Source organism: Eleutherodactylus coqui, chromosome 2, assembly GCF_035609145.1.
Source record: "Eleutherodactylus coqui strain aEleCoq1 chromosome 2, aEleCoq1.hap1, whole genome shotgun sequence".
In the NCBI taxonomy this organism is placed as follows: Eukaryota; Metazoa; Chordata; class Amphibia; order Anura; family Eleutherodactylidae; genus Eleutherodactylus; species Eleutherodactylus coqui.
The window spans coordinates 71,901,554-71,923,457 of NC_089838.1; the positions used below are offsets into that span (position 1 = coordinate 71,901,554).

A 21,904-nucleotide genomic window follows, 5' to 3' on the forward strand; every position below is an offset into this window, starting at 1 on the left:
GCCACTGCACAATGTACAGAATTGCCTGCTTCCTGCAGAAAAACAGATCTAAGTGGGATAATTCCTTTTAATGTCTATTAATGCTTTGACTGGTCAATTTTACATGTTTGTTAACATAGAGGTAGTATAACCGCTTTCGGACCCCTCTGGCAGCGCTAACTTCCCAGAGATCCAAAGATTGGGGAAGTTGAAATCCAACATAACAATTAACCTTATTTCTAATGTCCGGAAAAGCTCTGGACTGAATTGGACACTACATTGCCATATAATTTGGGTTTCCTTATATTATGTGCCACAAAGAGAAATTGGTTTGTGATTATTTGGTGTTTTTGTCTCCGAGCAGATGTTCTGCATTATTGGGTGGGACTGGTTACGTTTCCGTTACACATTCATTTCCAAAAACCTGGGTGACTGTTTGCTAACAGATTCCTGGCTCACTAGCCGATACATTCTGTTTGGCAGGCGGGACAGGTTTGTGTTTGCTCCGAAATGTAGATTTCACTATGGAGCTGTAATTTGTAATGGAACAGCCAGCTCCTGTGGGTGTGTGCTAAAGCCTCTTCAAGCTTCTCGCCAATGGCCCAAATACACAGCCGGCTCTGAAGAGGGCTCGGCAAAGGCAATTCTGAAAGATCAGTGTTATTAATGACTTTATAAGGCCGGGCAATCACGGGCAGATTTGAATTGAGGATTCCACGATCCCTATTCATGTGGGCCATTTGCAGTAAAACACGGGCATAAAAAGGCCTGCATTTTTGCTTTTTTTTTTTTTTTTGTGTTCACCCTCTTGGATATAAATTGCGTATACTGCGAGTGGAAGAAAAACTGCAGCATGCTCCATTTTAGCGCAGATGACCCCCATTGAAGTCAGTGGATGCGAATGTTCCGTTGCCCATACACAATTAACATTGCATATGAGTGGTGGAAACTCTCAACCTCAAAGGAAAATTGATAGAAAAACCGGCGGGGAGGGGAGTGAGGGCTTTCTTCCACGTGGACAAAACACTCATTCGTAATTACTTTCAGTGAATGATCGCAGGTTATTGCTGTGGAATTCTGCATGCAGAATCCGACCTGTTCGTGTGAGCCCAGCCTAACTCTATTTGTACACGAACAGTTGATTTTTGACTATAATGGGGTCTGTTCGGTTTCTACTCGGCTGCCTGGCTTTTAGTTGGAAGAAAAAGCGTTGCATGCAACGCTATTTCTTCCGGTATTTTGTGCCGGATCTGCGACGGAACCTCCGGTTGGAGGGTCCAACACAGATGTGAAGCCACCCTAATCCATTGTAAACTCTGACGCAGCATAGAGGACTCCTGTCTATTAACTTCAAAACATCCTATTATAGTATGGCCAGCACACGGGCAGGTCAGACCCCGCATGCGGGATTCCTGCAGCAGAGTTTGACCCAGTGGCCCCAAGCTTACCGTCTGGCACTCCATTGTGCATGCACAGTAGCCGCCGGCACTGAGGGGTGATGCATATCCCGTGATACTTCCTCAGTGCTCACTGTGAAAGTGCCGCGGGACGAACTCCTTCCATTGACTTCAACCCGCACAAAATGGCGGCATGCTGCGAATTATTCTCCATGAGCCGAAAATGGTAATCTATTTCTGCCCGTGGAGATGTAATAGCGTTTTGCTATTGAATACTATGGGCTGTATTTGCTCCGGTGGCGGACGCCTGCCGCGGACTCTGCAAAGCAAATTTGCCTGTGTGCAGGAGGCCTATGGGAAAATGGAATCTCTAAACTGGACAACTTGTCAAGTTATACTTTTGCATAATTGAAATTCCAGTTTTTTGGGGGGTTTTTTCCCCGCAAATCCCTCCCCTCTGCCTGATTAATGAGTTAGTTTTTTTTTATGAACTAATCATTTACTGTATTCTGATCAGTTTCAGTTGTGTAATTCCTCATCTGTAGAAGTGTTTCCCTTTCCTCTTTGTGCATTAGTGCTCAGCAGAGCTCGGGCCTATTCTGGTTTGTTTCTGCATAGCAGATTGTTGCCGTACATTGTTCTCTGCAGTACTGTACATGCCTTCTTGTAAGGTCAGTTACCCCTTACTTAATCTTGACAGAGGAGTATGCCAAAGTCTGCACGTAGGATTAGATACTTGAGTTCATGCCAACTGTTCGAGAGATGTTGTATTAAGGTTAAGGAAAGGCTGATTGCCCCACCCAACAAACAATCTGACCATCTCTAGAGAAAACATCCTATGTTCTGACAGCTGATTGGCTCATTGTTCAATAAAGCATGGAGAGCTGTACGATACAAGTCAATCGTAGTTGTACTGTGTAATATATTTATACAAGCATGTGTGTACAGATTACTGCCAGGTGCCGGATCACATCTAGATGGTTGGTACCATACAGACAAATGGTGAACATGGTGGAATACTCTTCCCGAATAAGAGAGTTCTTTGCCCTGACAAATGGTGCCCAGTACCCACTGCACAATCCCAGAGCCCCTACTACAGCTAGGTATGGATTACCGTTGCACACTCCTATGCCAAGTCTGAATGTTCCTACTTTTAACATTGTATTGCTGACTTCTGTTGGTCTCATTGGTTTTGATATGAGACTGTTGCGACCATCTGACTCGGAACCAATAATGTTAATATTGTAGGCGTAGGATATGACTTGCAGTTACAAAAGTTTTCTTGGTTGTGACCAATAGGAATCCAGGGACAGTACCCAGAATCGGCTCACGGCTATTAGAAGTGTTAGGGGTGCAGTACCACTTAGAATTCTGGTATATTTGTTAATGTTCCAATAAAGGAGTACATGTTTTATTTCTTACACTTTACATGAGCCTGTAGGTCTCTTCTAATGTCTGTACACTTTCAGAGTGAAGGATAATGCTTTAATGTGCTTGTATGAAGAACCCACTCGTCGTCCTGCCCTGTGAGAACTGCGGCCATGCAAACTTTTTTTCCCACCTAGTAAACTCCTTCAATGGAGCCACTAGTAGCTCAGCCGCACATTGGCGGTTTTTAAAAGCCGCGTTAAAAAATGGTTTTTCGAAAGCTGTATATTTTTAAACACCCACATGTGGTTTAAAAAAAAAAAAAAAGGTTTTAGACAATACAATGCATGTTTGTTTTAAATGGAGTTTTTGTTCCAATTAAAAACCAGGTATGTGAACAGTCTTAGAAAAATTTTCAAGCATGGATGATGTAGCTCCTTCTGGGCATCTGGGATGAGTCCTTCTGAGATTTGCCTAGCATTAGGCGCATCTGCAATATGTGGGAGATCATCATTTTCTTTCACATATTCTCAATCAGCGGCAGGGCTGGTCACAAATGGCGACAATATTGAAAAATCTTGGGCACGTTGACGACCAATTTGGTCACCATATGGAGCCCTGCACGCCGCTTGCTATGTTTTATAACTTGAAGTGTGCTGCAACCAAGAGTATATAATGGTTTAACCCTTTCCAATCCAATTTTGGATTCAGGGTTTCCTAAAAGGCTTTCTCTTTTTGCTGTTATACAATGGTGCCATCTGCTGGATAAAGCCAGAGTGTGTGCGCCAGAGAGGCTCCGACAGCAGAGTAGCTGACAATAGACGGTAAGAATACCCTGTTGGACGTCTTCTGACATTGGAGCTGTACAAGCTTCAATTAGAATGTAGGAAGAAGTCAGACAGTGGATTGGAAAGGGTTAAACCTAACCATAACTTGGTTCATCGAGGATTGGCTGAGTAGCGTTCAGCCAAATTGGGCAGCATTTCCTGGAGGCTGGGATTTTCCACTTCCTGACCAGAAGAGATACCTGAAGACAAGTTTGTGTGTTTGTGTGTGTGTTGTTTTTTTATGCAGCTAGGGCTTATTTTAGGGCTTTGACTGTAGAATTTCCTACGGTCAAAGTTGCACCACAAAGGAAGGTTCCATAGGAAAACAAGCTGCAAAATATTGCAAATTGGGGCTATACAGAGCATGTCGCGATTCTGTATTCTCGCAGTGTCGCAGGGTACAAAACATTGCTTGTGCGGAAGAACCCATAGGAAAGCATGGGCTCCACATGCATGCGATTTGTCGCATTGCACCAAAATTGCCCTTGCGGAAGTGGCCTGAATATGATTGATTTTTTCTTTTTTCTTACATAGGTGAGCACCATTGCATCTCACTTCTCGATATTATACTGATCTGTATTTGGCTGGAAATTTCCCATAATGTTTAGCAATAATATCTCCCTGAGACTTATGGCTCCACGCAGTGAGGACCAACTGGGGTGGTGGTGTTCCTGCCGCTGTAGAAACAAGTTCTGGTGCCATGCAAAAAAAATCACTGCTTGTTACATACAACTTCACGACCAATGAGAAATATCTGTCATACTTAAGATGGTGATAAGTGGGACACATGTTCTTCATAACGGAGCTTCACTTCTGTAACACCAAATGCCATCTTTAGAAATTGATAAATCTTCCTGCCATATTCTAGTAGATCGGAATAAAGTGAGGGCGTATTTACACGGGCACATTTCATATTGTGAATTGTGTATTTAGGTGTGCAATTGTCTCTCTCAATGGTACCATACGATAGAACATGCTGCAAGTTTTCTATTTTTGGGCAATTTTGTTCAAGAATTGACCATTAATCCCAATGGGAGCAAAGAAAAAAAATTGCATCGCATTCGCATGTAAATGTGGGTTATATGCAAGTTCGATGGGACTTTCTATTTTTACTATTGGAACAGCAGGTGATTTTTCACGCAGAATACAATGTGGTTTTCTCGCAAAAGGCATTGTAATAAATAACAAGTTGCGAGTTTCCAAGTGCGATATCTGTCGGTGTAAATGTACCCTTAAGTATAGTTGTAGAGCGGAGACCCAGCGATACATCTACGGCGCGGTACTGGGATACGTTTTTGCTACCAGCAGATAAAGGGGAACGGTTTAGTGTATTGTACAAGAACAAAATGCTCTTCACTCAAATAGCTATTGACGTTTCGGCCTGGCTCCTCTTCTTCTGCTGGGCTCAGTTCACATGTGCGTTAGGGACTCTGTCATAATTCCATTGCTCCTCTTTTGGAGCAGAGAAACGAAACCAACAGATCCATCCCCACACCCCATTAATTTCAATAGGTCTTTTTAAAAACTGAACACGAACAGAAAGCTTCCATCCATTTAACTTTCCATGTTTTAAGCAAAAGGCACATCCTTCAGCGTTATTTGATCCTAACGCCAATGTGAACAGAGCCCATGCTGTCCGCTGTCATATACATCATTTCCCTGTGGGGGTGCTGGACTTTGGACTCCAGAACATAGTGGTGGCAACAGCACCTTCTCCTAATTCTCCTGCCACTTCATTGTTGAGCTCTCTCTGGTCTAGTGGAGCCTACTGCTGTCAGCTTTTGCATATTTATTCTGGACGGTCATCTTGGAAAGTGTGCGTAAGATGATATACTAGTAAAGTCAAGCCAATTACATGCAACCCTTACATTCCAAGAGTACTACCCCTGTCCAGATGCCTTATTGTGGCATATGAAGAGCACAGAATGGGTCTCCCATTTGGAACTCCACATTACGAACCACAACAGAAAGCCACTTGGCAAGAGCTGCTCCCATTCTGGCGGACCTTGTTCCATCCGGTTATCACAGGACCACCAATCATCTGATAGGCCATCCCATAATACTACACTTTTACAGAGGAAATGCTTGGATGCTGCAGCTTTCCCCAGTAATATCAGCTGATTGCCCGGGTTGCTGAGAGCAGGACTGGGAGGATCAGCATCCAAGGAGGGGATGTGCAGGTTGGCACTACCCCTTTTTAGTGCCTTTTACATGTGGTGATCCCCTGAATGATCATCTCCAATCATTATCTAGTGTAAACATGTGCAGCAATTGAAGAATAATCTGTTTGTTGGTGACATCTCTTAGGGGGTTTTTAAGGTACTTTTGCACTAGCCGATAGTTGCCCAAATCGCTCAACAGAGCGAGAAGTAGCTCAGTTGTCACTCGTCATTCTGTTCCAGCTCACGGTTTCTCGCTCGATATGAGCAACTCCTGTTTTTTTTTCTGTGACTGGTGGTGGGCATCCCAGAACAGTATCTGGCCCACTCCGCCTCCATTCGCCTGAACGCCAATTGCTTCTGTGTAAGACACTGGAATAAAAGTTGCTAGTATGGCTGTCTGATGCTTATGCCTTTCCACATGTGCAATTAACACATGCGATAGTGCTAATCGCTGGGCTGTGCATGTGCTGGCAGGTTCAGCTCAGCAATTGTTGGGAAAACTCGAGTGCTAGCAGCAGCCACTAGCACTTATCTAATTGCCCAGGGTGGAACCTTGCACTGCTGGCTACATTTGGCGACTCACCTGCATCAGCCACTGGCAGCATGACTTGCTGATAAGTAGTACTGTGTTAACAAATATGGCTTGAGCATGTTTGTGTGACTAGTTGCACCGTGTGCTCTTACTCTAGTGCTGACCTACAAATAATTGTTGGCATAACATCCATCCACCAGTCGCACCAACAATTGCCGGCAGGAAAATACAAGTGTTGCAATTCTAAACTACTTGCGATATCAATTGGTGCTCAGTATCTGCAATCTATCTGTGTATGGCTGCTTCAACCCCATTAGTATAATTGCTTTAGGACCACTTTTATAATGAGATCTACTTTCTGATGTGGTCCGTGGTGTTTCTAAGAGTTTATAGGCTTTGTGCTTATACGTCGGCCATGTTCTCTGTTTGACAGAATAGAGCTTATATAGTCTTGTAGTGAAGTGTGTGGGAAGATTTTGCTGCTTGATGGCAGATACAGAACATATCAGGTGTTACATATTTTGAATGGCTACAAAAAATAGTTGTTTCCTTCCTCCAAATCCACTTTCACAGCTGACATCTGTATAAGTTTTCCCATTGCCAGGAAGCTGAGAGCTCACAGGCCGTTCAATCTGTAGGTCTTCCTTTCATCCCCTCTTTCGGGCCCCTGTGAAACATCTTGAAATTTGTGTTGCACCCGTTGGCCTTCAGTGGTGTGCTATGCCGCTAAGACCTACTAAACATGTTTACATTTTTCAGGCATCTGGTGAGTGTTCTGTAACTCTGGAAGGTTTGACTTTGACCCCGCTCCTGTGGGAATGTAAAAGTATTGGCTCTAGAGTTTTATTAATTGCCACAAAATGAGCACTTAATTCTCAACATCTGTTGCCTGTTGGCCAGAAAGCAAGTACGAGAATGACGTGATGGTTGACTCGGAAGATGTTGCTGAGAACGTCAGTAGGATGTTGCAGTTATAACCACATCTGTTTTTTATGCTTTGCTTTGTAGTAATAGCGTCACAATATAATCAGATGTAGCATAGTGATCTGACCAGTTAGTTGTCTGAGACCCCAAAGCACGCTTTCTTCCTCTGTTGCAGTAACTCAATTCCGAGATGGTAACTGTAACAAATGTGCACTTTTGCATAGCCAGACTATAGTCACATTCCCCCGCTGACACATCCACTGAACTTCTGCTGACGTCACATTACCAACCCTTGCGCCTTTAAGGTTGGGTGTATGGGTACATCAGCAGCAGCTACGTCACTAGCGGTGGGCCATCCTTGCCATCGGATGAATGAGTCCATGTAGACTGAAGAACACGGCACATGCAGTTTAACGAACACAAAGGCTCATGGGTATGTACATGACAGTGAATTGGTGGCCATTGTAACATAAATGGAGGACTAAAGAATGGTCTGGGACAACCCCTTAGCTTAATTTAAAAGGAATTCTAGAAAAGTATACCTTTTTATCTATGCTTCCTATCTTTTCTGGTAAACGGCAAATAAAAAAAAAACTTGTAATGCCGGGTTGGTTTTATACAGGGATTTAATTGGTAGTTTAGTCACTTTAATCAACAAATGGTAATGTGATGTTTTTCTTTCTTCCAATCAGAAATTGAAGCCAAGGAAGCCTGTGACTGGCTCCGAGCTGCAGGATTCCCACAGTATGCACAGTTGTTTGAAGGTAATAACTGGTGAGACTAGCCAATTTTTTTGATGCTTCTCATTTTTATTTTTGAAATCCTGGATTCCTTTGTGCCAGAAGGCCCATTTATACACAACGCTCAAAATTTGTTCAAGCGATGGCTTTTGAGCGATAATTGTTGTGTGTAAATGCTACCATCATTTGCTTTTCTGCTGAGCAATGATTTTTAACACAGCATAAGAACCATCCTTGGGCCGGCCAGCTGATAGCAGGGACCGCACGCTGTGATTCTCCGCATGGAGCGCTGATAACCTTGTTTCAGCTGCTGTCCCGCTGGAGAACAATGCAGCGGTATGCAGATAACAGACCACCTGTTATCTGCCTACAGCAAATGGAGGTTCATTTGCACACAAATGAAGCTACTAATCAGCATTAGTGCCCTTTAGTAGCTTATGCCAAATGATCTCTCAATTGTCATTCACGCTATCACAAATTTTGAGCGATCATCTTTGCTTCTAAACGGGGCTTTACCTACATATACCCTGTTGGCGTAGATGAGAAAAGCTCTTATTTTTGCTATTTAACAATAGGACATGAAGGAAACCTCAATAACCTCATTGGCTGGGGTTTCTTCAGTAATTGGCTTTCTTCACTAATGGTGCTTGCAATTAAAGATGTATTTTTCCAGGACTGCAATACTGATTACCTTTAGTATTAGCCATCAGTATCTGATCCCTGTGGTCTGCTGCTTGGATGAGCGCCACAGCTTCTTCTCATGTCAATGATGTCATGTTCATTTGACATGTGGCCTTGGAATGCCTCAGTCCTATTGGATTATTGAGCTGCTTTACCAGGCACTGCTATTAGAAAATGTATAGCATTGTACCTGCTATGCAGTGAAGAGGTCATCCGAGCGCTGCTACCTCTTCAAACAGCTGATCAAATATTGGTGACCTATGCTGAGGATCGGTCATCAACATTGGAATCTCAGAAAACCCCTTTAAGGCATAGCTTGGCCAGTGCTATGTCGCCATAGTACCCCAACCTTGTGTACAAAGGACTATAAGATGAGAGATTCAAGATGTATGAACTGGTTTTTATATGGGATTTGGTGCTGGAACATAGGAGCTTGGTTGCTATGGGTAGTAGCACTGTTGAGAATTTTACTGCAATTCTGGCTCTTCCTGTTAATGTGACATTGGTGCTACATCATCCTTTTCCAGCATTGCCCAACGCCCTATCTGAGACAACCTGAGCAATACTGTGATGCACCAAATTTTATGATCGTTGGGTTGTTTTTTAGAGTCGATGGACACCTGCATGCTTGAATGGTAGTTCACCTTATTGGTATTTTTCTGTCATTTTAGATTTGCAGTTCCCAATTGATATAGCAACCGTCAAGAATGACCATGAATTCCTTGATCGAGATGCCATGGAATCCCTGTTCAGGTAATGGTCAATAAAATAAAATCTGTTTTAACACTTATACATTAGTAACATATTAGCATTTTTAACTATTTTTAGGCTCTATAGGGAATGTTGTGTTTTTTTTGGGTGGTGGGGTGTTATAGGGAGTTAAATTTAAATCCTGCTCTGTTAATTGGGTTGTCTCTTGATTTAAATGGTTAAAAAAAACAATACTTCTGTGACTAAATATTGCTCTTGGGCTGTATTTACATGGCCGATAGTGACTCATGGCTGAGATTCTCGGGCACGACTTGAGTTGCATTCGCTGCATGTAGACACCCCATCTGTGTGCTGTTCGGGACACCGTACATTTGCATGTACTACTCCAAACATAGAGCCATTGTAAACAGTGGAGTCTATTTTTGTGCTTCTCGGAATGCACAAAAGTGGTGCAAGAATATTGGCCGTGTAAATATGGCCTTATGTACATATTATGGTCGACACTCATGGTCTGTAGCTCAGTTCAGTTCCACCACTTGCATCCTCTTGTACACAGGCTACATAGTGATTTCTGCTATTGGACAGCCCACCCAATATGAAGCGGCCATAAACACAGGAACACTTCTTTATTTTATGTTCCAAATGGAAATTGTCTAGCATTATCTGATTGAGTAATGTATTAGTCATGTTGAATTCTAACACTGTTTGCTAGTTCACCTTACAAAGCATGATGCATCAATGTTTGCAGAACTTTGTGGCCCCTCAGCCTAGTCGCCTTTCTGGATCGTGGAGCACTTTCAAATTTGGGTCTCTGGAGATTTCTGAATCCCTCCAACAAAAGTGTAATCTTCAGCTCCTAGAAAGTATAGGTTCTCTAGTGGAGATCCAGTTGGTGTACAAGCATGCCCACTGGGAATAAGTATGCAAATTAGTTCTCCTGAAGGTAGAAAAGGATTAATCTCTCTAGTGCCACCTATAGGTAGCTACTCTGTAAATGAATGTCCATCGTTTTGCCCATTTTAATAAGTGATTGCATTTCTTACAATGTAATAATTCTGGAGGATCTTTTCTTGGAACTCTGCATTGTAACATTTCTCTGTCATTCCACCTAGAAAGTCATGAATATTTTGACAAATGGGTGCTATCAGTTTGAAGGTCTATCTGTACACCATCTAACATTGTTCTATCGGTGCTTGCTGTGCATGGACTGTTAATAGTAACACCCACCTGTCAATTTATATTCATGCATTTCTAGCAGAAATAATAGGAACAGCCTAGTGCAGAGTTATGAGAAAAGTTGCTTCAAAATTTATACTTCATGACAAATACAAGTATTTCTGAAAATGGGCATGTGAGGGGAGATTGTAGGGCTTCTTTTTAAACAGCCTTGAAATATGACTAAGGGGATATTGGGCAAACCAAAGACATTGGGATATATTGACCTCACTGGTTCAGCGGTCTTGCTTATTGCCCTTTATGGAGTAGGATTCTGGTTGAGTAAGATACCTTCGACGCTCTTGGAAGGTGCTGGTTCTTGCTACTTTAGGAGAGCTAATTTTCAACTTGGTACATTTCTCATTAAGTTTTGGTTTAGCAGTCAATGAATATAGTTTTCTATGGTCCATGTACTACTGTAAAGCATATCTCTAAATGCTCTTAATAGCGGCTCAAGCAACATGACAGCCCCCGTAGTGTACAGACAATAGAATAAAAAGTCTACAATCAGAAAAATTTATAACTGATGGAAAAGAAAAACAAGAAAAAAACCGTAATCCAGCTTTAGTTTGTGTAATGAGTAGTTTTGTTTTGCTATTCCATCAGGTATTTCAGCTCAGAAATGAAGGTCTGGGTGCAACATTACATCACTTTGCACACACTGTTGCCTATCTTTCCTTACGTTGTCCATAATACGGTAATGGGCAGCACCCAGATCATTTGACTCTTATGTAAGATTTGGGCTCACAATATTCTGTGGAGAAGTAAAATTAAAGTTTTGCTAGCATTTTCTGCTTAATGTCCTGAAAGAAGAAGAATTTATGCATTATCTTTTTTTATTATAAAGACGCCTGAACACCCTGAACAAATGCGCATCTATGAAAGTGGAAATAAGTCGTCATCGTAAAAAGGTATGTGTATTTATCCTAAGACAAAATTTTTAAAACCTGTAGTGTTTTTCTAATTCATGCTTTCCCTTGGCATGTGGATGAGACTTGTAAAATCCCCATCTACTTGCTGCTACCGTTTTACACTGAGGACTGAGTAGTGAATATACGTATTAAAAACTTTTTAGTGTCTTTGTTTTGAAAACCCAAGTAGTAAAAACAAACCCAATAACCTTTTTTTTAAATATTTTTTTTCGAAGAGTGATGACTCAGAAGAGGATGAGCCTTGTGCAATCAGCAACAAATGGTCTTATCAGAGGCAAAGCAGGCGTTGGTCACGTCTGGAAGATTTTGATTGTTCTATACATGATGAAGCCGCAAGCCTTTCTACACCAATTATCAAGAGTGAAAGAGAAGATCCTTCAGAGCCCGGAGAAAGAAATGATGCATCTTCACTGCATAGCTCCAGCAGTGGTGAGAGTGACTGTTTCCCTAAAACATATGAAGATCTGGAAACTAGTAGAAGTTCTTCAAGGTGCTCCTCAGTGAAACTTGTTTCACCAGATTCTACACTTAGCGTTTCCCCTTCTCCAAGTGAGATGCTAAATGTAATAGGTGAGGAAAAGTTGACCGATAAACCACCTAGCAAGAAAGGTAGTCTTCTTAGGAAAATGGAAAAGCTTCGTCTCAGAAGCTCAACTGTTAAGAAAAATCTCCACCCAAAGGATAAACCTATAATTGGTAGTCCAGTTCTGCTTGATGGTTTTGGTGACGAGAAACTGCGCAACCTCAACTGTGTCAACATTTCAGATCTAGCAGAAACCCAAAGTAAAGCAACTTTTTCTAGTTCTTCACAAACCTGCAGCAGTAGTAGTCCATCTGAAAACAGCAGCACTGTGAGTACCCCAAGCCCAGTTATTCGCGTCAGAAGCCATATGAAGAGGGGTGGAATGTATGTTGAAGACTTTGACCCCACCAAGTTATCCATTTGGAATGATATTTCTGAGCAGAACTTTAGAAATGAAAGACATTTGCATGAAACCCAATTGTTTCAGATCCCACATGGCCACAAACCTGGGACATTCCCTAAAGCACTTACTGGCGGTATTTTATCACCTGTAGATAACACCTCCGTAAACTGGAGAACTGGAAGTTTTCATGGCTGTAATCGAAACAGAATGAGATCTAGTGGCTCCAGGGATACTGAAGCACCTCCAAGCCCACTGTCACTTGTGGACAATCGGTTAAGCATTTATGATAATGTGCCAAATCTTCCCTTCCATTTTAATAGACTTGGATCACCTAGTGATGATGTCTTTTCAGAACTAGAGAATGTAATGGAACATGTGAATGGACTTCAAAAAATGGTCAGTTCATGGTCTGAAAAGCTCTCCGATGATGGGGACTCTGACTTTGCTAATGACTCCGCTTCACCATGTCCGTCATCCCCAAAAACGTTTCATCTTGAAGTGAATGAACATTTACACAAATCAAAATCGGACCATACCGATCCTGAATGTGCTAAACCGTGCACAGATGGCGACTCTCCAATTCTGCCGTACATAACCATTTCAGAAATTGAGGAGTCCTTAACAGACTGTAGCAGGTTGGTTATCAGTCAATAATGGCATTCATGGTTGTGTCACTAGAAGGGTCATTTGCTGCATTTCTTTATATGGGCTTAAACTTTACACATTAAGGAAGATTTACTGTAACATAGCTTTGGCGCCAGTTGTGAAATGTCATAATAAGAGCAGATGTTTGTGTCATGCTTGATACTTATCAAAAGTGTCTAAAAGAGGCGGCATGGATTTGTTGAGTTGTAAAATGGAGGCATGTGGACGGAGTGATCTACATCCCGCTTCGCCTCCGTTCACTAAATGATCCTCGCTCATGTGTTAAAGCGCTGGGGCGACTGTCGGGCACTAGAGCTCCTGACAGTCGTGCCATGTAAAAGGACTCTTAAGTCTACGCTGTCTAAATATTGGACTAGATTATTAAATCTGCCCCATTGTTTTTTCTTTCGAAATGTTGGAAGTTTAAGGAAGGGTCTTAATTCTCATTCTTTGATGTGAAACCAAGGGTGTGACCACGATGTGAGAGCTACAAATTGTTTAGTTAAAAAAAGTTACTATATGAAACTGGCTTAAATTGTGAATCTTAAGAGTTTGTAATTTTTTAAAATTAATTTATTTAATTTTTTTAATTCCCCTATATAGCAATGTTCTCAGGTCACATGTATTAAACTAGTGTAACTAAAGATGGTCCTATATCGTACCGGATTATTGAAGCATTCCCCAGTGTAGCTAGTCTATAAACTAATGCATGGAAAGTTATGTCCATATACTGCAGAACTTCAAAGGCTTTCTATTTGTTGAATTTGCAGACAAAGTCCAGAGCCTGAAGATCTTTCCTTACAAGTTGACAGGCAGTCAGCAGCCCACCTCAACCGGATCCAGAAACTGTCTTTGTTAAAACTCACAGCGTTGATGGATAAATACTCCCCTTCCAGCAAACAGGGATGGAATTGGTAAGAATGATTAAATGACCAAATCTTTCCCAACAAAGCTAGCACTGAATAAAGACAAACCGCGTTACCCACTACCCCCCCCCCCCCTAACTTTTAACAATACTATGACATTTTAAGACTACATGGTCTCTCAGACAGATTAGCTATAGCAGCAACCTGGTAGTTTTATTGTAAGTTGTTGTGGCGCTTTGTCACTTCTCCTGCCCAACACAGGAGTGCAGATGGCAGGGGGGGTGGCGGCTAAAAGTGGTTTGACTATCGGTTTGCTAGGTTTAGGTGTAAACCTGCCAATTGGAAATAGTAAATAATACACTGGACAGCAACATTAATGGATGGCCAACGTCTACTGATGACCATGCATTACAATATAGGTTTACTGATCCTTGATGATTTTGACATGAGTTATCAACACCTAAACAGTAAAATGCTTTAAATACGACATTCTCTTTAAAGGACTGTTCCAAAATTCATCCGTAAAATCAGAGCTCCAGACTACAAGGATAAGAACGTGTTTGGAGTTCCGCTCCTCCTGAATGTTCAGAGGACAGACTACCCTATACCGAAGAGCATCCTTCTAGCTATGGATTATTTGCGCATCCACTTCCTTGATCAGGTATGTAGTGCATTGTATTTCTTTCTGTTACATATACTCCTAGTACTAGAATTATCAGGTGTTTGAGTAGATGCGTAGACATGCATGAGTCGATAAGTTGGCAATGTGTTACAGCATGTTGTGTCTATGGATGTTTTTATGCTGAAATCATAGGACTGATGTACTGCATAGCTATGGAAATGGAGATTAAATGCTTTTTCATGATGATGAATGAACCTTAAAAACACTTACATGATATTGTATCAGTCTTAGTTGTTTAAAAGAGAAATGACTCTGGATTTATTACATTGATAGTGTAGGTACAATGTATGAAACTCGCATGTTCGCACCTTTCTCTTCTCTATGTCTCCATGAAGACTAATTGTAACTAGTATAGAAGAATAACTAAAATTGCTGAAGAAAAATCAATTTAAAAAAAAAATTTTTTATTCAAGGTTGGTCTTTTCCGAAAGTCTGGTGTGAAGTCTAGAATACAGGCCCTTAGAGAAATGAATGAACTGGACCCCAACTATGTGAATTATGACGGCCAGTCTGCTTTTGATGTGGCAGACATGGTAAAGCAGTATTTCCGGGATCTGCCTGAACCTATCTTCACAAGCAAATTATGTGAATCCTTCCTGCACATTTATCAGTGTAAGAGTTTATCCTTTTACTAGACATGTTCTTATCTCTAAATATGGAGACGTCCTTTTTAATGCCTCTGAGAATTATCCAAAACTCTGAGACTTTAGACTGTATCCTTGAAGGGATTGTCCATGTGTCAAAATGGCAATAGAGACTCTGTGTGTCCGTGGTATAGCCAGAACTCAACCAGGGCTCAACCATCAAGCGTGGATCTCTGTTGTTGGCTGCAGCAGCCTGTGATGTCTCGCACACAGGCTGCTGTAGCATGTAAACAATACGTCACAAGGTAGACCAATGACTGCAGCTTTAGACACAATGGGGAGCTGGGACAGATGATCTGACAACCCCTTGAAATGTCAGCCAGCTTTTTACTGTAATATCCTAAATGTACAGAACATTAGTTGATAAAGGGTATATAAATTGAGGATTTTGATGTTACACCTTGCTGCTCTAAATGGGCTCACCGAGTTGTTGCCTATTTTAACATGTATGTAATTTCTTGTACAGATGTGCCAAAGGATCAACAGTTTTATGCTGCTCAGGCGGCCATACTGTTGCTGCCAGACGAAAACCGTGAGGCTCTTAAAATGCTTCTCTACTTCTTCAGAGATGTGGTTGCTTGCGCAAATGAAAACCAAATGACTCAGACCAACATTGCAGTGTGTCTTGCACCTAGCTTGTTCCATTTAAACTCTCTGCGTCGGGAGAGCACTTCGTCATCGAGTAGGTGAGTTTAAACCGGATGTTGGTGTTTCTGTGTGTTGTGAGGTGCAACTTTTGTATTTTTACAAGAAATTACTTGTGTTTTTCCGAAAGGCATAACATGATATTCCTATTTTTTCTCCTTGAGGTTGCAGCATTGCCTCATTAGGTTTAGTCTTGGACTATGAGTCGTAATTAAAATGTCAAATTTTTGCCATACAAGTCTAAGGCAAAGAAACTCATTATAGTTTCTATATGTTTCAAAATAATGTATGAGACGTGAATGGAGTAGTTTTTGAAGTGGCATAGTGCACTTGTTGGTGTCTGTGCTCCTGTACCTGGATTTCTACTTCTGCATTTCTTTTCTTTATTGCATTCATTATACAGGGTGCAGTCGGAAAGACTCAGCGCTAGATGTCAATACTAGTGTCCTATATTGAAGCAGGATACAATAATAGAAGGGTATGGATGTGCAACATGATGGTATGGCACACACGCCCCTGGGGGCCCAGAACATGGGTTTAAACTTTGTTTTATGGTTCCTGTAAGAAATGGAGAGTATAACCTAAATTGCAAAGTTGAAGAGTATGTCTCAAGTGTTAAGTGCTATGGGACCGTTGCGTCACTAAAATAAGGAAATGTAAGTTCTAGTAGTATGGCCTATACGAAAGTATACTTAAAATGACTGCCTTCTGCTAGGATAGGGGCTGATCATCCAGAAAGCCATCCACCGGTGTCTGCAGGAGATTCAGGTCTAACGAAGCGATTGCAGCAAATTCCCACCCAAACATTCACAGTGAAATTTGCATTGTTTTCTGCTTGTCATCTTCTTACTAGTAATTTGCATTTCATCTGCACTGAATCAGTGCTTTGCTGTTCACTAACACGGTCCCACAACGATGGTGTCAGCCCTGAGCTGCACTGGCAAACTGCTCCATGCATGAATTGTATCAGAAGGCCGCCACTTCGAGTATTCTTTTTTTACTTCAATCGTGGCAGCGGTCCCACAGGACTTAAAGACATGCAAAGGGGATTTCTGCTTCTCACATGTTACTCTTCAACATTGCAATCAGGTTTATATCACAAAATTGAAATCCACATTTTGGGGCCACCAGTGAGCTGTGCGCCATACCATTGTGTAGCGCATCCATGACTTCCTATTCAAGTACACTATTGTTTTTAATATAAGACCCCAATATTGACATCTAGCGATGGATCCGTCTTTCTGACTACAGGTAGAATAGAATTGTTAATTCAGCGTTCCCACAATGGAGCCTCTAAAAGTTTGTTTAGCAGAGCTGCAGCCAGTAATGGGTTAAGAGTGTCAATGTTTGGAGGACATTTTATTTATTTAATTGAGCTGCCTAACTTGATGATGGAGAGGGATGTCCGTTATCTCATCCTAGTTGGATTCTACATAAAAATGCAATAATCCAGCAAGGTTTTCAGGCCGCTCAAAGGCCTCAAGACCCTCGCGGTGTCCTTCCTGCAAGCGGAGGACTGGCAGCAACTATAGGCAGATCACAAACTTTCTGTGGTTCTGTTTAAGCGTGTATCATTGTTCGGCAGTCTGACAGCGCTCTGATTTAGTATGTGTGACGGCTGGTTACCATTTCTGCCGGAAGTCCTTTTACAAGGATTAGCATCTTTATTTTTTCAGCTAATTCCATGCCCTAACAGAGCTCCTTTGGATGCGGCATGAGTGCTTCATTGTTTTTGTTTAATAAAGGCTTCTCAACCACCAAAAAAGCCTACTTGGAACAAGATTGCAGACATATAGATGTTAATGTTCTACTTTGATTGAAACTTCAAAGACCTGTAATCTGAATGGCCTAGCTCCAAGGATTAATGTCTTATCAGCCGCTGCTTTGTGCGGCATCCTTCATTGGAGTGTTCTGTAGATAATTGGGCAGGAAATGTCGTGTAATGACTTAAACCTGTATGTTAACGTGGAAACTGTTTACAATAACCAGTCATGTCAAAAGTCTAATACCCCAAGAAATGGTTTTATCAGTAGGCCTCTGCAGAATCCTAATGTGTGCTACTAGACAGAGGTTTCACTGAAGCCCCTTTTACACACAACGGTTATCGCTCAAAATTCTCTCAAACAAGCAAAAGTGAGTGACAATCGTTCAGTGTGAAAGCAATACTATCACTCATTTTTCATTGGCGGTTGTTCGGTCAGCTTTAACAACCTCTTTAGCATTCGCTGGCTTCTCGTCCTTTGTGAAAGCTCCCCGCACAGCGCTGAGCGAGCTGCCGGCAGGACTTTTAGTTTGAATGCTCTGCATGAGCGCTAACTACCTTAGAGGTGACAGCTCTCGTGCAGTCGCTGAAACTGTTGGCCCATGTAAAAGGGCCTTTAGAGTTTTGGGGTCCCAATGCCAAATTTCTACTAGGACCCCTCCAAGTGTGGCATACTAGTAAGGCCTCATGTCCACTGGTGGATCGGATTCCGCATGCGGGACCCCGCAGCAAAAGCCGAGCCTGCCTGCGGCCAAGGACAGTGTATACCCGTCTGGGTCTTCTGTTTTCTTCACTGCGGATGTGTGTGGAAGCGCCGACCGGCACCCCGCAGCACATGCACAGTAGTGTTTGTGTGTTTTTCACGGACCAAAATTGCATACACCTTTTATAAATGAAGCCATGCATGACTGTACTGTGTACATTGTTTGCTTAAGGATTATAAATGGACAGTGCAGAAGATTCTGTCATTCACAAGTACAAAGCTGAGTTCTGTATTTCAACCCTATGCAAAATCTGATATCACTAGTAAGTAACATGTTGAATGATCAAATACCTGCTTTTCTTTAGGTCAAGCCAGAGAAAGTATAGTCTTGGAAAACCAGACCAGAAAGATCTAAGTGAGAATTTGGCAGCAACTCAAGGATTGGCTCATATGATTTCTGAGTGCAACAGACTATTTCAGGTATAAATTGACCTGCAATGCAAAACTTACATGTGATAGTCCTTCAGTAAATGAAGGCGGAGCGAGCCAGAGATCTCTTCCGGTCGCCCTCCTCCATTCACTGAACAGGCAATCGTTGCCTACTCCCATTGAGCAAGAACTCACTAGTCTTCACTCAGTAGTTGCTGATGACTTTGTTTCAGCTCACTGAGATGGTTTCTCGCTCAGTACCCTCTGGGGCCCTGTGCTTACATGGACAACTGTCCCTGAAAATAGCTCGTTTTTAGTTTTATCTATTTTTTGCCCAATATTTGGCCCACAGACACCCCCAGGCTACTTTTCTCATATTTTGAGGTCTTATTAAAACATCCTGCCTGTTTAAATTATTCCTACCACACTGCCCCCACCGAACAGTTCAGGTAAAGGATTCACTAGTTTTCAATAGAACTTTGTTTCTGTTGCAGTGGTTCAGGCAAAATGGCTGACTTTTTATACTCCTGCGAAAAAATAGAATAAGAAATGTATACAACTTTATAACTTTTTTTTTTTTTTTTTAATTAATTTATTTTTTCCTCACTGCCTTCTTGCATATAAATGACATTTCCTTTTAAATGAACTATAGTGAAATACAACCAATAAGGCTTTTTTGCTGGACTGCCTTGGGGCCTTAATGACATGGCAATCTTACATATTCACTTTAGGTAAACAATATATATATATATTTTTTTTAGACTGCATACACAATTGAAACGGGCGGTGATTAAATTGCAGTAATTTAGGATTCAAGTACGAGGAAGTATTTTATATTTCTGGAACTATTTTAACTTTGTCTATTCCTGTGTAGGTGCCAGACTATTGCCATGACCTCTGTCTGAATATCTGTAAGCCACTGTCCAACACTTCAGAAGTGACCATGAACACCTCCACAACTTCCCTGGCAGCACACTCCAATACCCTAATATCCCTGGAAAACTCTATGCAGAATCTTCTCCGAGATGCCAAGGACAAATATCGAAGTTGGGCGCCTTGTGCAGGGTTTGAACACGTTGAACTAGCTTACAAAAAGGTAAACGTGTGCTTCCGTTTTCCATTCCATGCTAGTTTTGCATGGATCAATAAGAATATTATTGTATTTCCATTTGGTTTGTGGGCACAGTGGTGGTAAATTTTATTTTATTTTTTTAAATATTGCACCTTATGTTGATATCATAGTTTCCAGCCATGACTCAAAAAAATGTTTTTAGGAGCAGCGAAATAACATCTAAAATGACTCAATTATTGCACATTTCTGTTTTCGTAGGTAGAAAATGATGAGTATCCAATTAGGTTATGGAAAGTTTCCATTGAACTTGAAGCCACACCACAAATGGTTTTGCAACATATACTAAGGGAACAACACACCTGGGACCCAAACCTTCAGCAGTCTAAGATCATAGAGACACTAGATGAAGATACTGAAATCTATCACTATTCAGAAGAGAGTATGTCTCCCTTACCACTCAAGGAATATGTAGTTTTAAGGTAAGGATTTTATACCTTTTTTTGTTTTAAAGCGAATGTGCAGTTAGGAGCTCAATGACACTTTAGTACCTATCGGTAGTAGTGACCGATTAGTGGAATAATCGTTCTTGACGCCATCTTGCAGTTTTCATGAAAATGCTTGTGAATCGGGACAGTCAATTCCAACTCCCATTAAAGTCAATGGGAGTAAAAATCGTGGTCACCAATTTGTTCTCCAGAAGATCCCTCAATGCAGCCAAAGCTTCAAAATATTGCATGGGACTACAGCCACACATCTGGCGAGCACTGTACTCCTTCCAAAAATTGGTTAAAATAGTGTACAATGGTGTAGGGAGGGGTCAATTGTAGCACCAGATTGTCACTGAAAGCAGAAGGCCCACAGAGGGTATCCTAGATCAAAAATTGTGCCAATGAGGACAGTTGGTGGGCTGCTTGTTTTAAAAGGAATGTCATAAATTTTACAAGACCAAATTCTGCATGATAAAGACAACACTTAAGCACGGAGCTTCTCCAAGGAACAGCTGTTAATAAAACAAGATGTCAGCTCTGCTGCCTGCAAACTTTATGACTTTGCTTTTAAAACGGGCAGCATGCCTGCTATCATGTTTTTATATATGGCTGTTCCTTGGAGAAGGGACTTTTTATTTGTATAGTGCAAAATTATTCCGCAGCACTTTCAGTTAATTTATTTATTACCCCCGCCCCCCCCCCCCCCCAAGCTGCTATCATGACTCTCCCTGTCTGTCCATGTGTGGTTAAGCACCTCATTATCTTCAATCTGTTTGTCATCCTCCTGAGTAGACTGTCACAGTGAGCACTGGGAGCTGGCACCTCCATTCCCTCAAGTACACATTGCCTGTGGAGGGCTGACCGCATTTTTGAAGAAAAATTCTTACTTTGCAGCATTTTTTGCTCATCTGCCTAAAACTTTTACACAGGACTGTAGACTCATACTTTCACATCTCAGCTGATTCAGAAATGGGCAGAATAGCAATGTCCAGTGGACTGGAAAGTCCTTCTCTATACTCCCTCCCATTTACTGGTAATAGGCAATTGGATAGGTTGAAATTCGTCTCATTTCGCCTGTAAATTCTGTTCACCCCTTTTTTTCAGAAAAGTAACTGGTCCACATTTTGAGATTTCAAACTTTTTAGTCAACAGGGCTGGCCTTGAGCTATGTCCTGGGTCATATGATACATAATATCAAAAGTTTAGCACGTTTCTAAATTTCTTAAAGCACTTGGGTGCAAACCATTAGGTTCAGTGATTCTCTTCAGCTTAGTCTTTTATAACCCCTTTGGAACAAGCAGACATGTATTGTGTAAATGAACAGTTCTTTTAATGTAAACCTTTTAACCCCTTAACGACGGCCCCATCGGGAAACTACGTCCTCAGAAAGTGGGCCTTAATCCTAGAGGACGTAGTTTTATGCATCCTCCTTTGGATTGATGCCCACTGGCCTGAGGACGTGACAGCTCCATGCTGTCGGTGCCCGCAGGTAGCCGACAGCATGGAGCTGTCATCCCAGGATGCGGGCAGTCCCCCCCCCGGCATTGCGATCGGCGCTATAAAATGAATAGCGC

The 21,904-nt window shown here is 41.7% G+C and overlaps 1 protein-coding gene across 3 annotated transcripts in view; it reads left to right on the top strand.

Moving 5' to 3' along the window:
• Positions 1-21,904, top strand: part of LOC136611470 (rho GTPase-activating protein 7-like) — a 187,588-nt gene that overhangs the window by 156,332 nt on the left and 9,352 nt on the right. For all 3 annotated transcript variants that reach the window (XM_066591111.1, XM_066591113.1, XM_066591112.1), the window contains exons 2-12: positions 7,882-7,953; positions 9,282-9,363; positions 11,384-11,447; positions 11,684-13,029; positions 13,810-13,953; positions 14,407-14,566; positions 15,001-15,199; positions 15,698-15,917; positions 18,707-18,821; positions 19,645-19,866; positions 20,101-20,321. In XM_066591111.1, the coding sequence (XP_066447208.1) occupies positions 7,882-7,953; positions 9,282-9,363; positions 11,384-11,447; positions 11,684-13,029; positions 13,810-13,953; positions 14,407-14,566; positions 15,001-15,199; positions 15,698-15,917; positions 18,707-18,821; positions 19,645-19,866; positions 20,101-20,321 (2,845 nt within the window). The remainder of the gene's footprint in view (positions 1-7,881; positions 7,954-9,281; positions 9,364-11,383; positions 11,448-11,683; positions 13,030-13,809; positions 13,954-14,406; positions 14,567-15,000; positions 15,200-15,697; positions 15,918-18,706; positions 18,822-19,644; positions 19,867-20,100; positions 20,322-21,904) is intronic.